The sequence below is a fragment of the Pangasianodon hypophthalmus genome, chromosome 22 (assembly GCF_027358585.1).
Source record: "Pangasianodon hypophthalmus isolate fPanHyp1 chromosome 22, fPanHyp1.pri, whole genome shotgun sequence".
NCBI classification, from domain to species: domain Eukaryota; kingdom Metazoa; phylum Chordata; class Actinopteri; order Siluriformes; family Pangasiidae; genus Pangasianodon; species Pangasianodon hypophthalmus.
The window spans coordinates 7,853,525-7,871,665 of NC_069731.1; the positions used below are offsets into that span (position 1 = coordinate 7,853,525).

Consider the following 18,141-nt stretch of genomic DNA (forward strand, 5'->3'; position numbering starts at 1 on the left):
TCAGTCAGTGCTAGAAGATAGCATCTAAGATCAGCTCTTAAGAAGTATGGAAACAAAGACTGAAACAAAGGTGTCTCAAACTCTCTCTTCAAGGCTATAAAGACCCAGCATTGACTCACCATATGATGTTTCCACTAGGGTGCAGAATTGAGCACAAGACACAAATGTTAGAACACCTTTCAAGGCTTAGTTTGCCTAATCTAATGCAAAGGAATGGGTATTTAGGTGGTTTTTAACTAAAAATAATTCAAACAATTTAGTGTCTACTATGCAAATTTAGATTCAAATTTAGCTGTACAGGAAACAAGATACATTTAAGATCAGCCCACACACTGAAGTGAATGTAATAATCAGTCACATAAGCGGGGAAAAGGGACACTGAAATATAAATTTAAAAAAGTTACTGACCTATGCTGGAATGATGCTTCTTGTAGTTATCTCCGAATGCGACCAAGCCTATGGTAATACTCTGCAAGTGTGGACGGATGGCTGGAGTGAACTAACAGATGATAAACGAGAGAGGGAATACGTGAATGAACAGGATGTCTAGGAAGATAGAATGTAAAACATTTCAAGAGCACTTCTGTTTAAATATAGACTTAATTCATCTCAGAACTATGGATTACACGGAAAATAACTAAAATGACTAAAATGAAATTAACTAGAAGCATAATTAATTTTAAGAAGAGGTACCAACATTGCAAACAAGAAAATCCTAGCAAGCAGAACACAAAAACCACAAAAACCCATAGTGTATGTTGGTGGATGGGGCAGCTCCAGGCTTACAGCATAAATGATAAAACATATACTGGTAGAAGTGAAATTTAACTGTATACTGCACATAGTAACAAAGTGTCTCCAATTGTAGTCAAAGACATTTATATTTTATTTGACGTTTGTAGGTCTGAGCGTCAGCACAGTATATATATATATAAAAAAAAAATCAGTCTTTACGTTTATAATATTGACTTGAGAGGAAGATATCAAACAAATCAAACAATTTATCTCCTTAAATAACAGAAAATACTCATCATATTTAAAGTAAGAAAATATACAGCCTATATACTGAAAGAATATTAAATTGAGACACTCGGCACACTGTACCCAGCGCTTTTAGAACTGAGCAAAAATAATCTTGCTGAATTAACAACTTTCTCTAGTTAAAGTCATCACGGAGTGAAACTTAGTGCTCCTCACACTAAAAGCCTCTTTCATGTCCTGTGACATTTCACTTCCGTTGAGTTGGATTTTCACTGCAAATTATTTTTTGTGTGTGTTTAGTCTGACAACTGCTTCTAGCTGAAAAAGGCAGAAAGGCCTGGTTTGCAGCTGTCCTCCATATCAGCATAGCAAGGTGACAAAATTTGTAAATACTAGCGCTAAACTGTAGATGTTGGCACCTCTGTGTAAGCTGCAAACCAGTTATATAGAAAGGCATGAAAACCAGTAATCACAAAAACACAAAAGACTGAGGGCACATTCAGAACCACACACACACACACACCTGGAAGCCAACACAGCGGCCATAAAAGCAGCCCTTGTGCATGGAGGCATACTCTCGAAGAAAGAGCTGGCTGAGACCGTTCTCATCTTGGAAGAAGAGGTTGCCGTGACTGTTGTCGTGAAGCAGCCTCTGGGCAAGGTAGAGCAGAGCCCTCAGCTGGCACAGAGCACAGCTGTAAGCTTCCATCTCTGCAGCATGGTGGGCTGCACGGAAAAAGATGCTCCGTCTGTTGGATGCAATGTAGCGCGCCTTGTGGATGATGTGAAGAAGACAGCAACGCACCACCTGAGGGAAACAGGAGCAGAAATCCACAGAGGATTCATTGCAAGTATATCTGAACCCATTACAACCAATTTTATGGAAGAAATATTCATTCATTCAGTCATCTTCAGCAACAGCTTTATCCTGGTCAGAGTCGCGTGTGGTAGGGGCCAAATTCATATCTACATTATGTTTATTAATTACTGACGTGAACAAATTTGTTGGTACCCTTCCATGAAAAAGAAGATCCCACAACTATCTCTGAAATAATTTGAAACTGACAAACGTTAATGGCATCAATCACAGTTAATTCCATGTTTAACGCAAATTTTGATGGTACCCTTAGTTTAATATTTTGTACGTTTATACCTTTAGCAGCAATCACTGCCAACAAGCAATTGCGGTAGTTTACAAGGAGACTTCTGCATCGGGTAACAGGAATTTTGGCCCACTCTTCCTGAGCAAACTGCTGTAACTGTCTGTGGTTTGAAGGGTGCCTTCTGCACACTGCATTTTTCAGATCTTTCCACAGATGTTCAATACGATTAAGAGCAGGGCTCATAGAGGGCCATTTAAGAATAGTCCAATGTTTTTTTCCCAGCCATTCTCGAGTGCTTTTAGCCGTGTGTTTTGGGTCTTTAACCTGTTGGAAGACTCATGACCTGCGACTGAGGGAGAGCTTTCTGACACTGGGCAGTATGTTTCTCTCCAGGATGCCTTGATAGTCTTGAGTCTTCATTGTGCCCTGCACAGATTCATGGCCCCCTGTGCCACACGCAGCAAAGCAGCCCCAAAACATGACTGAGCCCCCTCCATGTTCCACAGTAGGTATGGTGTTCCTTTCTTTGAAACCTTCATTTTTCTGTCTGTGAACATACAGCTGGTGTGACTTGCCAAAAAGCTCTAGTTTTGTTTCGTCAGTCCAAAGGACATTCTCCCAGAAACTTTGTGGCTTGTCAACATGCATTTTAGCAAATTCCAGTCTGGATTTTTTAAAGTTTTTCTTTCAGTAATGGTGTTCTCCTGGGTCCTCTTCCATGGAGCCCATTGTTGTTTAAAATGCGACGAATGGTGCGATCAGATAGTGACCTACCTTGACCTTGGAGTTCAGCTTGAATGGCTTTGGATGTTTTCCTTGGCTCTTCGTCTACCATTCGCACAATCCTTCTGATCAACCTGGGGTTGCATTTCTTCTTGCGGCCACGTACTGGGAGGTTGGCTACAATCCCATGGACCTTATACTTTTTAATAATATTTGCAACTGTAGTCACAGAAACAACAAAGTGCTTAGAGATGGTCTTATAGCCTTTAGCTTTAAGATGGCTATCTACAATTTTTTTCCCGAGCTCCTCAGACAACACTGTCCTTTGCTTTCACTTGTCCATGTTCAGTGTGGTACACACAATGATACCAACCTACACAGTGGCACGTTTTCTCTCTTTAAATAGGCTGATTGGCTGTTACAAAGATTCAAGACACCTGTGATACTAATTAAGGTTAAACAATTAGTTTGAAACATGATTTGAATGCAGTGATTCTTTTTTAGGGGTACCAAGAAATCTGTCCAGGCTGTTTTAGATTATTTTGGTAAAATAAACAATAAGTCATTTCTCTTCACAATTTTATTGGTTTAATCTATCACATACTATGGGCAGGCAGGTATATATGAAACTATTGCTTTTGGTTTAATCACTTTTCAGGAGCAATGAATCATTGTTTCAAAGAACTGTAAGGGTACCAACAAATTTGTCCACGTCTGTAGATGTTGACCAGTTCATTTGTTAGAGTAGTGTACAAGCATACACCCACCTTCACTAGTGAGCGGTATCCATTAGCAGGAATGTGAGGGTCAAAGTCAAAGTGATGGTAGATGGCAGCAAAACCACAGATAACCGGCTCGAGGCTGTGAGCGTGTTTGTGAATGGTCAACATAGCATCAACCAGCCTCTGTGGAGCATCTCCCGCTTGTGTGCCACCGAAGAAAGCAGCGTTCTCCTCACACACCTCATACAGGGCTGCAAACACAGCCTTAGTGTCCATCACTGGAATAAAAAAAAAAAAAAAAAAGCATTTAGAATAAGGGGCATGATCAGTGTGTTACATTGTCACTGACAATTATGAAAACTTGTCTTTGTGGTTAATTAGTTCAATCCCCCAAGAAAACTATGAGAGAATTCCAACCATTAACTGAAGTAAATTTATTCAAAATGACATGCAGCACAATGGTTGGCACCCCTGAACTTGTCTTCAACTGGATTTAGAGCAGGAGACTGGGATGGCCATGTCAAAAGCTTGAGATTGCAGCAATTAAACCACTTGTGTGGATTTGGATATACACGGCCAAACACCTGACAATAACACTCATTTGTGCTTTTTGAACCTCCCATTCCAGATTTAGGCCCATTTTGCTGTTACAATAACCGTCACTCTTCTGAGAAGGCTTTCCACTACATTTTGGAATGTGGCTGTGGGGATTTTCCCCATTCAGACACAAACCATTAGTGAGGTCAGTCACTGATGTCGGGCGAGGAGGACTGGGGCACAGTCTGCGTTCCAGTTCATCTCAAAGGTGTTAAATGGGGTTGAGGTCCGGGCTCTGTGCAGGTCACTCGATTTCTTCAACACCAACCTTGGCAAACCATGTCTTCATGGACCTTGCATTGTGCACAGAGGCATCGTCATGCTGGAACTGGTTTGGGGAAGGGCACAAAGCCTGGGTGTGATGGTCAGGTGTCCACATACATTTGGCCATATAGTGTATATTTTGGATCATTGTCCTGCTGGAAGATCCAACCAAGACCCAGTTGGGTTCCAGTAGTGTGACAGGAACTCCAGGCACTCATGTTTGTGATTAGCTTGTTAGCATAGCGGTGGTGTCTAATTGTAGATTCAAAGGCTTATTGACCCCAAAAAGCTAGCATCTTCTACAAATCTCCAGCTGTGATTCTTGGAGAATTTTTTGTTTCTCTAACCATTCTTCACTGTACATGGGGCAAAATACACTTTCATTCTTCCAGTCAGGTTTATTACAGCTGCGGTCGTTTTGAACATCTTAATTACTGCTCTACCAGTGCATTTTCAGGTGTGTAGCTATTTCTATATCCATTGCCTAATTTACGAAGGTCAACACACTTTTGTCTTATTTCATTTGTGTATTCTCTAATCTTCCCCATGTTGATGAATGATTAAGGAAATGTGGCCTCTCTGTCACCTCATATTTATATCCCAGTGAAACAGGAAGTCAGGGAAAAGTACTCAAGGTTTCCCAAACACTGATGTGTTTAATGGTAAATAAATGTATGTATAGGGTTGTTTACGAGGAACTGAATGTACAATGCCTTGTATGCAAAAGAAAATATGTGGCACCCACCCAAGTATTTAAACCATCATGTGGCCCCAAGCTAAAAATGGATGCAACACAGGAGTGTATTGTAAATCTGTAGTAGTATGACATATTAGAAGCAACACAAGAAAGATTTTCTTTTGGTGTGGGTTTGAAATGCCAATTCAATATAAAGACCTACTATGTAATAAAGACCTACTACAAGGATAACACGTGATTTGGGACTGAAGGCTAAAATACCAAACAAAACCCCTTTCAAAAAGGATTACTAGGATTTGTTGTTTTTTCTTTAAGCCCAAAAATTCATTTAAAAAAAAAAAAACGGTTACTCTCTACATTGCTTCTCCCATGCCGGTGCTTGACCAATGAGCTCATATGTTTTGGATCATGAGCAGATCCTTTCTTTCTTTGGCCTTTCCATCACTGTGGTAGAGCTTAATATTGGGTCCAGAACTTTTGTGGCTCATCTCAGTTTTTCTTTCCGAATTCCAATCTAGCCTTCCGATTCTTACTGGTGATGAGTGGTTTGCTTCTTGTGGTATGGCCTTTATATTTCTGCTCTCGAAGTCTTCTTCGAATGGTGGATTGCGATATCTTCACCCTGCCCTGTGGAGGTTGCTGATGATGTCAGTGACTGTTGTTTGGGGGTTTCTGTCATCAACTGCTGTTGTTTTCCTTGGCCCACCTGTTCCATGTCTGGTTGTTAGAAAGCTGAAATTCTGATCTATCGTCTCATATTCATCTTTTGATCTCAAACCCAAATGTCTTTAGTGTATAGCAAAAACAAAAGAATTGGCCTTGCAGTTCCAATACTTTTGAAGGGGACTCTATATTGTATACATAGCTGAAGAGGGAAAAAACTGCAGCAAGACAACATATAACAACGCACTAATTAAAACAATGACAAAGACAGGAAATACCACATGAAAAGAAAAAAAAAGGTCAATGCTGTCTCTTCTCCCAGTTTTTTATCCTTGTCCCTGCCGCACCACTAATTGTGAACGGCAGCTTGTTAACAGGATTACTTGTGTTAACGCAGAGTAACCTGGCTGGATAGAAGATGGAAGTGAGCGAGCGAAAGAGAGAGAGAGATTCTAAATTACAGTTATATATATATATATATATATACATATACACACACACACACACACACACACACACACACACACACACACATACATATATATATATATATATATATATATATATATATATATTCCTCTTTAATAATTTTAGAAAAATTGGTAGCAATTATATAAGCCTACATTAGTTGCACCCTTACATTTTGAGCCATGTGTCATATTTTTTTGTTGTGTTATTTAGATAGCGGTGCTCTTTTGGACAAAGTTATGACAAAACACTTCCTCAGGTACTACTGCATTTCCTCCACTGGCTTCCTGCTTCAGATTTCAAACACAGCTGCTTGGAAACAAATTCAAAAACTGACCAGCTCTCACCTACCTGATGACACTGGTCATCCCCTGCTAGAACTGAAGCCTCCATCCCTGAAGATACTAGTATGACAAGTACCAAGGTGGTGGGTTGAAGTTCCTCGGCTGTCTAATAGACTGAGTTGCTATGTGTCTTTACACAGACTGAAAAGCTACCTCTTCCTTAAGAACTTAAACAAGCATTAATCCTGCCCTGACTTGACTTATATATGTGTTTTTGTACCTGTACTGTCTTTCTTTCTTGGACAGAGACTTTTTTAGGGTGGGATTGTCTCCATTTTCTCCCACCCACCAGCCAGTTCTCCCTTATCATACGACAGCTACCAACCCGGGGAGGGTGAAGGCTAACATGTGCTTCCTCAGACACACATGAAGCCAGCCAAAAGCGTCTTTTCAAACTGCTGCTAACACCCACGGAGGAAAGCCCTATCTGCCCTCTTCCATAATCATGAGCTCACAGACAGCTAGTGTCGCTGTGATTGACAGAGAGTTTGGGATGATGGGTGGGCTTAAGCAAGAAACGAGAACCAGGTTTACAATTGCAAGTCTGTTATGAATTAGTTTTCATTATGAAAAGTCAGACATCTAACTTTTTTTCTACAGATTCCAGTACATTTTGTCACTAAATATGACCTAGAACTGCCTACTCTGACAAGAAGTGGCCTGATATTGCAACTGACAGAGCTATGTTCAAACAGCAGAGCAAATCTGACTTATTTTTTTAATCTGATATTTAGACTGAGTGATCACACATATAACTTACTTATAACCGATTTGTCTGTTCGGACTGCAGTCATATTTACTTGCGTATACACACTGGTTGTCATGATGACGGTGCAGCCGTGCATCTGAGTAGTTGGGCAAGCAAAGGTTAGAAAATTGGGTGAATAAAAGTAGAACCTGGTGTCTTAAATATTCGAATATGTTTTTTTCTGCCCTTGAAACATATAGGAAAATAAAAAACTATTTTATTTGCAGACTTCTAGAGGATCAAGGAGCAATTACCAGTGTTCAGCTCAGAACAAACAAATACTAAAGATGATGTGTGCCGTTTCGGCTGCTGTTTTTACCATGGGCATTACAGTTACGTAAGATTCTCCCATGATTTTCCTTCCTGCTGGTTTTCGTGTGTTGTTCTTGTCATAAATATCTGCGGTTGAGAAGCGCAGGCTCAGAGTGATAAACACGGGAAAATCCAATTTGACCATTTTTGTGGTTTGAATCTGATTTAAAACAGAACATCTTTCCCACTCAAGTTGGATATACCAAAACTCTGATTTTCACTGCCTATCTGAACACAGCCTAACTTTGTTAAACTTTGTTAAACTGCTAAATAACTTGTAAAGACGGGATTCAGTGAATGTTTTTTTGAAATCCAGCCACTAATATCTTGCACTAAAAGATTCATCGCGTCACCATGTTCCCAAGTGTGTTTACCTGTTGGAGGTATGTGCGGCTACACAGAGGTGTGGATAGTCAGTCAGACTGAAACCTTTAAGATTATAGGCTCGTGGTGTACAATAAATATTAAATGCTTCGTGGGCTGTGGATGCAGCATCAGCGGTCGCGAGTAGCCTTTAAAGGACTTAGGCAGTCGCCTACACTGATAACACTGTACAAACACAGAGCATTGAGTCCATGTTGACGAGATTACACATTTCATTATTTGTACTGTATGTGCAAGTATCCATTACTAGGTTGCCCCAAATTTAATACCAGGTGCATTATTGTTCATAAAATGATCAATTTCATGTTATCTCTTCAAAATAGCCTTTTTGGCCCAAAACCCACACATTGAGATTTTTTTTCTTTTGGGAATTTGATACGAAAACAGTCAACCCTTGTCTCACATGCATTTCATAAACACACACCTATCCATATGATTTCATGACTCAGTGTTTTGTTTATGTGTTGATGCAATGTATATAGCCTGTGTGTGTGTGTGTTTGTGTGCGCGCGCGCGCGCGTGTGTGTGTGTGTGTGTGCGAAATAGAGGCCCAGCATGTGTGTGTTTAAAGATGCATTCATTTGTGCGAGTACATGTGCACAAGAAAGTGTTTAACCAGAAAGCTCATGAACCACCGACTTAAAAGATTTAAGCTTCAACAATAGGATCAGCCCTCAGACCAAAAATGTGTCTTCTAGGCCGATCCCCTTGGCGGTCCGACAACAACTGAGGACAGAAAAATGAACAATGGATGCTCTGAGTGACATTTATATTCTGTTCAGATAGACCATACTTCCATCCAGCATATGCGTAATTGAATCGTTATAATTATTATAGTTATAATTATCTTCAAAACGTTATAATTATCTTTAGAACATGTTAAGAGTAATATAATTCCTATGTACTACATAGTAAACGAGTGAACATCCTTTATTTAATAAGCTATTCTGGCATTATGACAAGATGTACTTGTTGATCACAAAGTGCACAACACCACAAAATGTGGGGCAATATTTAACAAATTATCTGATACTTCTAATCTTTGGTTAGAGCACAACCCTATTAAAAAGAAGATTGAGATTATTCATACAAATTGAATATTGCCAGATGTACATAAACAAGAATCTACATACGCACAACTGTGCATGACACTGGGAACATCAGCAGCAGCTATATTGCTTAAAGCAAAACACAGTTAAATGTGCTTTAAATTTTATAAAAATAAAATGATCCATATCAATTATTAGTTAATGTGTCATATCACGGTTAGACAATGTACTGGTTATAATGTGAGAATTCAATAATATATACAACAATAATATTTGTCATACTATCCACAGACAATTGATCTTTTTCATTAAAATGGCATTAGCATCCAAACCTAACCAACATAATGTGCAGTTAAATTATATATAATTTAAACTCCTAAAACCTGGAACATTTGGACACCACAGTCAAACACTAAACACTAAACCTAAACCTAAAGACTGCAAATATACAGGAAAGTATTAAATGTGAGGCAAAATGCATGTAAAGCTATGCACTAAAAAAGAAATTCATTGAAGTTCAACAATCCAACAATCCTACCCAGTGTACTGGAGCATGTCATGCTTGTCCTTCTGTTGTGCAAACCTAGAAATGACAAAGATGCAGTACTTCTAACACTCGGTTTTAACAGAGTAAAGCTACAAGCAGCTGCTCATGTATCACACACATAGCTGGATGGAAGCCAGAGTTTTACAGTTGCCAGAAAAACTGTGTTAAAGGAGACTAAGGAAGGGAAAATAGGAGGTTGACTAGACCATCTCTCTCTCTCTCTCTCTCTCTCTCTCTCTCTCTCTCCCTTAGGATATCCACACCCTAACCTTTCCTTCATTGTCCTTTTTCTGTCCTCAGCTGGCATTTTTCTATTTATGCCTTCCTCCCCAACACACACACAAACACACACACACACACACACACAAAGTGCTCTTGCATTCCAAATGCATGAGCAGATCTTGTCTTGTTACCCATTTAAAACACGACATAGTACAGGGTGTACTGTATGATTATGACCAAATGACCTCTATCCCCAAACCCTGAACAGCCACAGCAATGTTCCAGTCTATTAGCTATTCCAGTTATGAACTTCACCCTACAAGAGGGCTTTGGTTTGATTTATAGCTATTTGACTTATAGTGCTCAATTACAAATTGCACCTAAGTCATGCATAGTAATTTTCTGCATTAAATACACCACCAGCAAGTACCTGCTGGCATTAGTGGCTGATAAACAACATTTTTATTTATGTTCACGGACAAGATTGAGCGCTCTGATTTCCACACTGAGAAGCACATTTCGAGCGGAAAGAATGGCTATGCATTGTGATACTTTAGTGAAGACGTAACGTGCATCAGACACTGGATTTATGGTATACAATGGGAAATAATACAGGATGCCCAGGAACCAATGACAGTAAAACTATATACACGCATCGACAAACTACATACATATACTTAATTTTGTATTTATTATTTACTATACTTATTTACTGATCTCCTCTACAAGTTTACCCTTAAGCTATATGCATTTTCTCAACCACTGTATCATATTCTTGCGGCTTTTGCTCAACATATTTGGATTGACATATTTGCTCAATACATTACCATTGGTTCCTGACCTTTCGGATATAGTGAACCACCCAGGGACTATAATAACAACACTACAAAATGGCTGCCACCCAAATAGGACACAAATTCGGAGATGTTTTTCCAACACTGCAACATGGTACACAATAAAATTGTTTAAACGAGACACTTTTAACACCGCAGGTACACAGGTTAATGCCAAGCTGTCATTGCTTCTGCTTTTAGACAAACTAAAAAGCACACGTTAATTTTACTCAGATTGGCAAATTGTTACACAGTTGTTGTGTGTGGATGTTTGTGGATGGGAATTATGTTTTTGTGTGCTATGATCCATAATTGTGATTAGTAAGCTCAGAGGCAAAGCTGCTTTTGTCTGTATTAAATCCGTGAAGGACTAGGAAGCTGTTCTTATGAGTACAGGATACTGTAAAAATTATTTTGTGATCCTGGTGGCTGTCAGCTATTAGCTACCAGAGCAAACACTTATGTGTCAAACTCGTTTTTTGTTTTTCTGTGGTCAGAACCGTAGCTACAGGATACGCAAGGCAGGATATTGCCTTAAGCCACAAGCACTGAGGGTGGCCCCAAAAAAGAGGAAATGTCATATGTCTAAACGTGTGAAGCCTCCGAAACCTCAAAACAACATCTTAGCAAGACAGTAACTGCTAAAAAGTTAGAAAAAGTGCTGTGTTGAGCCTACATAATGTAATTATGGTTTAAAACCTGTACTATACAGTCTCTAATTTGCAGCCTGATAATAGACCACAGACATCAGCTTGAGTAGCCTCAATATTTCAGATTTTTTTTAAACGATCTTAAATTTGGAGCCATTTGAACATTCATGCCAACAGCGATGCAACAAGTGGATGCAACAAAGTCTGCACCCAAAACCGCACACTAGCCTCGCTAAAAACAAAACAAAACAAAACAAAACAAAAAAAACGTATGTTAAAATAGTACACACTGTCTAGTAACAGCTAAGCTCTAGCAATGCACAACGTTGATAAAGCCTTGCTATTTAGTACGCTGGTATAAAGGTGTGCATCGGGACTGACTGAATGTAGTCCTGATGCATGTCTCTATACAAAAACAAACTCATAAGAAAATATCATTTTCGAGTGGGTAGAAACAACAGTAACTGTGAGAGCGGGCAGGATTGGTCAGTATTCCTTTGGGAGTCTTTAAAACATTATTCGTGTGTTCCTGCCGGGACATGTGACGCAAATATCTGGGTGAAAGGAGCTGGAAAATCATGAGTTCATCACAGAGGAGCTATGAAAATATTTTATTACTGACGCCTTGAGAAAATAATATCCCACTCCTCCACTAAAAAAAACCTCTTTTATGAAACTGGAGAACATGATCTATTAGTTTTACTTCGACCAAAATTTCATATTTCGTACTTTTCAAGCCCAAAACAACATGATGCCATCTACCATGCGTGTTCTTTCCACTGTTCTATAGCCTGTGAAAGAGGATTAACGACTGTGAGTGTCTGCGAAACACAGTAGGCAGGCACTCTATACAGGCTTGCTTTGTTTATAAAAAAAAAAAAACCCTAGGGAAACAGTGCAATGGAATGCAGTGTTGTTATTCCTAATTCATTCTATTTTTCATTCATTCTTCTTCAGTGACTGTTTTATCCTTTCCAGGCTTGTGGTGGCTCTGGAGTCAATCCCTGGAGCAAATCCCTGGATTTGACTTCACTCCATCACAGGGCAACATTCATATAAAATGGCAGGTTTTTGTGATGTAAAAAAAAAAACGAAACCAAGATAAATCACGTCAGAACTTTTTCCACCCTCAATGTGAAATTATAACCTATAAAAATTAAGTGAAAAACAATCAGAAACATAGGGGAAAAATAAAAAGACTTACAATAACCTGGTTTCCTGTAAACTAATTCACTAATATATGTTGAAGCACCTTTTGATTATGTTAAAATACTCAGTCTTTTTGGCTAAGAGTCTATCAGTGTGACACATCTTGACTTAGCAATATTTTCTCACTCTTTCTTGCAAAAAAAAAAAAAATTGGGTCATTGTCATGCTAAAATGTGAAATTCCTTTCCATCTTCAGCTTACTAGCAGACAACTGAAGGTTTTGCCCTAAAATCGACTGGCATTTGTTGCGGTTCATGATTCCCTCCACCTTGAAAAAGCCCCAGTTCTGGCTGAAGAAAAGCAGCCCTAAAGCATGATGCTGCCACCACCATGCTTCACCATGGGTATGGTTTTCTTTTGGGGATGTGCTTTTTTTTTTTTCACCAAATATACCTTTTGGAATTATGGATTTATTATTTATTATTACTTTGGGAATTGGTCTCATCAGAACATAACACATTTTGCCACATAGTTTGGGGTGATTAGTTGAGGTTGGATTTTTATTTTTTGTCAGAAAGGGCTTCTGTCTAGCCATCCTAAGCCATAGCCCAGACATGTGAAGAATATGAGAGGTTGTTGTCACATGCCAGGAAAAATCAGTACTTGTCAGATGATCCTGTAGCTCCTTTAATGTTGCCGGAGGTCTCTTGGCAGCCTCCTTGGTAAGTTTTTGTCTTGTCCTTTTATACATTTTGGAGGGACGTCCTGTTCTTGGTGATGTCACTGTGGTGCTCCATTTTCTCCACTTCTTGACGATGTCCTTCATGGTGTTCCATGGTACATGTAATGTTTTGGTACCTCTCTTCTGATCGATACCTTTGACAGTGGGACCCTGTACAGGCTTTGTAAGCTCTTTGTGGACCATGGCTTCAGAAGTCAGATGAAACCAAGAAGATGTGAAGGAAGTCCTACAGAAACAGCTGGTCTTTATTTGGGATTAATCAGAATAACGTCATTGATGACACCTGCATGATAATTACTTTTGAACACGAGATTGAATGTGATTGGTTCATTGTGAACACAGGCAATTATAAAAGGGTGTGCACACTTAGGCAACCAGGTTATTGTAAGTTTTTTTGTTTTTTTTCCCCTATTTTGTCACGTCATGATTTTTAACCATTTATACATTTAAAGTAAGCAGACAGGTTCCTCTTCGCTTACATTATAACAGTTAGAAAGAGGTGTTCCCTCACCAGCCTCCTTTTTTTTCCTCTCTTTTGAAGTTAATAAGATATAAAAATGCAGCTTCTCATGAGCTGACACTGGAGACTCCTTCCATGACGGTTAAAGAAATGTGTCCTTACACTCCTGTCTTCACCTTATCAACAATTATAAACATTTCTTTGTCAAACAGCAAAAGGAGCTTTGTCAAACTGAAAGGACCCGGTGTTCACTATAATCTAAATATAAACAGCACTTTTTCCAACATGTCGTCTTCCTGTTTAACAAAATGACGTCACGGACACGTAACCACGCATGTCCTGGAAACGTGTCTGTGCCATCTGTTCTTATTTACACACAAAGACACCAAACTGAGATAAACAGCGCTGTCTCTCGGGGTATGTGCGTTAATTTAGCTAATTATTTCAGGACCTCTCAGAGATGTGAAGTGTATGACACTCTTTCTGGCATTTTGAGCACTTCATCCTGTTCATGATTAAATAACTGGTCCATACATTGTTAATAGAGCACACCAAGTGTTAATATATACACAATACATTAAGCATTAATATATACACCAAACGTTAATATACACACAATACATTAAGCATTAATATATACACACCACACAGCACACCAAGCGTTAATGTACACACACATTTACATTTATGGCATTTGGCAGACGCCCTTATCCAGAGTGACTTACAATTATCTCATTAATACAAGTGAGCAGTTGAGGGTTAAGGGCCTTGCTCAAGGGCCCAGCAGTGGCAGCTTGGTGGTGCTGGGATTTGAACTCTCGACCTTCCGATCAGAAGTCTAACATCTTAACCACTGAGCTACCACTTAACCACACCACACAGCACACCAAGCGTTAATATACACACAATACATTAAGCGTTAATATATACACACCACGCAGCACACCAAGCGTTAATATACACACAATACATTAAGCGTTAATATATACACACCACGCAGCACACCAAGCGTTAATATACACACACACACCACACAGCACACCAAGCGTTAATATACACACACCATACAGCACACCAAGCGTTAATATACACACACACACCACACAGCACACCAAGCGTTAATATACACACACCATACAGCACACCAAGCGTTAATATACACACACCACACAGCACACCAAGCGTTAATATACACACACCATACAGCACACCAAGCGTTAATATATACAGCACACAAAGCGTTAATATATACAGCACACAGCACACAAAGCGTTAATATACACACACCATACACCATACAGCACACCAAGCGTTAATATATACAGCACAGCACACCAAGCGTTAATATACACACAATACATTAAGCGTTAATATATACACACCACGCAGCACACCAAGCGTTAATATACACACAATACATTAAGCGTTAATATATACACACCACGCAGCACACCAAGCGTTAATATACACACAATACATTAAGCGTTAATATACACACCACGCAGCACACCAAGCGTTAATATACACACACCATACAGCACACCAAGCGTTAATATATACACACCACACAGCACACCAAGCGTTAATATACACACACACCATACAGCACACCAAGCGTTAATATACACACACCATACAGCACACCAAGCGTTAATATACACACACCACACAGCACACCAAGCGTTAATATACACACACCACACAGCACACCAAGCGTTAATATACACACACCATACAGCACACCAAGCGTTAATATACACACACACCACACAGCACACCAAGCGTTAATATACACACACCACACAGCACACCAAGCGTTAATATACACACACCACACAGCACACCAAGCGTTAATATATACAGCACACAAAGCGTTAATATATACAGCACACAGCACACAAAGCGTTAATATACACACACCATACACCATACAGCACACCAAGCGTTAATATATACAGCACAGCACACCAAGCGTTAATATACACACACCATACACCAAGCGTTAATATACACACACACCATACAGCACACCAAGCGTTAATATACACACACCATACACCAAGCATTAATATACACACACACCATACAGCACACCAAGCGTTAATATACACACACCATACACCAAGCGTTAATATACACACACACCATACAGCACACCAAGCGTTAATATACACACACACCACACAGCACACCAAGCGTTAATATACACACACCATACACCAAGCGTTAATATACACACACACACCACACAGCACACCAAGCGTTAATATACACACACCATACACCAAGCGTTAATATACACACACACCATACAGCACACCAAGCGTTAATATACACACACACCACACAGCACACCAAGCGTTAATATACACACACCATACAGCACACCAAGCGTTAATATACACACCACACAGCACACCAAGCGTTAATATATACACACACCATACACCAAGCGTTAATATACACACACCATACACCAAGCGTTAATATACACACACACCATACAGCACACCAAGCGTTAATATACACACACCATACACCAAGCGTTAATATACACACACCATACACCAAGCGTTAATATACACACACCATACACCAAGCGTTAATATACACACACCATACACCAAGCGTTAATATACACACACACCATACAGCACACCAAGCGTTAATATACACACACCATACAGCACACCAAGCGTTAATATATACACACACCATACACCAAGCGTTAATATACACACACACCACACAGCACACCAAGCGTTAATATACACACACCATACACCAAGCGTTAATATACACACACACCATACAGCACACCAAGCATTAATATACACACACACCACACAGCACACCAAGCGTTAATATACACACACCATACAGCACACCAAGCGTTAATATACACACACCATACAGCACACCAAGCGTTAATATACACACACCATACAGCACACCAAGCGTTAATATACACACACCATACACCAAGCGTTAATATACACACACCACACAGCACACCAAGCGTAAATACACACACCATACAGCAAACCAAGTGTTAATATACACACCAAACAGCACGCCAAGCGTTAATATACACAATACATTAAGCGTTAATATATACACACACCACACATCATACCAAGTGTTAATATACACAGCACACAGCACACCAAGCGTTAATATACACAATATATTAAGCGTTAATATACACACACCACACATCATACCAAGCGTTAATATACACACAATACATTAAGCGTTAATATACACACAATACAGCACACCAAGCGTTAATATACACACACCATACCTCACACCAAGTGTTAATATACACAGCACACAGCACACCAAATGTTAATATATACACAATACAGCACATTAAGCTTTAATATACACACCATACAGCACAGCAAGTGTTAAAAATATACAAGAAAAAAAAGTACCTATAGGCCCGTCTTTATGTTTCGATAACTGCTTTCCATTTGCACCCTTTTCTTGAACGCCGTTCCCAGCCTTCTTTCTCGACGCCATATTCCTGAAGTGAATCATCGCCGCCTCCTCTGTTCCTGCTCCCTCATACCTGTCATAAAGTCCCGCACAAACGTCCACAATTACAACCAATCACAGATCAGCGGTGATCAATCGAACCTATCATATTCATCTTTTCCTCCAATGGACCGCCTACTGGTGTCCTTGCGTTGCCTATGGTTACACGCATGACGCTACAACAGTAGATTTAAACAAATGAGCTCTGGTGAACCGCGATGGGGAGCTCCCTGTGTGTGTAGGTGTGTGTGCGTGTGTTTGGGTAGTTTTGCATATGTGGAAGGCTATTTTGGTAAAAAATGTTTCGACCATATGGAAATTTGTGTGCTATAACACGACAAACTCGTCTTACATGAGCAAGTGTTGCTGCTTCTTCTTCTTGAGCTTATTAATGGGCGTTGGGCTTCTATTGCCCCCTACTGGTGATAAGCGGTACGACATCATTTCCCAAATAAAATGCGGGACAGTGGAAAATTCATTTTGAACAATATTTAATTATTAATAATTGTTTTGTTGGTATTGCCTGAAATCTCTGAGATGGTTAAGTCAGTAGTTCATCATCTGTGCCTTTTATTTTGTTAGTGGATTGAAAAGAAAAAGAGCTATATAGCAGGCAGCTTGTTGAAACAGACAGTACTGGAGAACTCTAAAGAGTGCAATAGTCTTTTTTATTATTATTTCTTACTAGTACTAGTGAATAATCTGGAAAATATGTAGAACATGATACACAAATAATACTTTAAGCCATGGCTTCAGCATTGTATATTATATGGCTGTAAAAACATGTTCAGAAAACTGCCTCATTATGGTCCAGTGTGCTTGTTTGTGTTTGGATGGGCCTCTTTTCAGTCATTTTATAGACACTCGCCAACACCCCTTCACTCCGCCTCCATTTCAGTCTGAAATCAGCAAGCTCCCAGAGCAGCCAGATAATTCTCCT

At 39.5% G+C, this 18,141-nt stretch overlaps 1 protein-coding gene across 2 annotated transcripts in view; it reads right to left on the reverse strand.

Annotated features, from left to right (window-relative positions):
- Positions 1-17,560, reverse strand: part of lipeb (lipase, hormone-sensitive b) — a 28,691-nt gene extending 11,131 nt beyond the window's left edge. The window contains exons 1-5 of one of the 2 annotated variants that reach the window (XM_053228030.1): positions 17,099-17,560; positions 9,594-13,424; positions 3,575-3,807; positions 1,505-1,789; positions 409-499 (exon numbers count right to left, since the gene is read on the reverse strand). In XM_053228030.1, the coding sequence (XP_053084005.1) occupies positions 409-499; positions 1,505-1,789; positions 3,575-3,807; positions 9,594-9,615 (631 nt within the window). In that variant the 5' untranslated portion in view covers positions 9,616-13,424; positions 17,099-17,560. The remainder of the gene's footprint in view (positions 1-408; positions 500-1,504; positions 1,790-3,574; positions 3,808-9,593; positions 13,425-17,098) is intronic. The other variant, XM_026924719.3, reaches the window with a different exon arrangement.
- Positions 17,561-18,141: the final 581 nt, after the last annotated feature.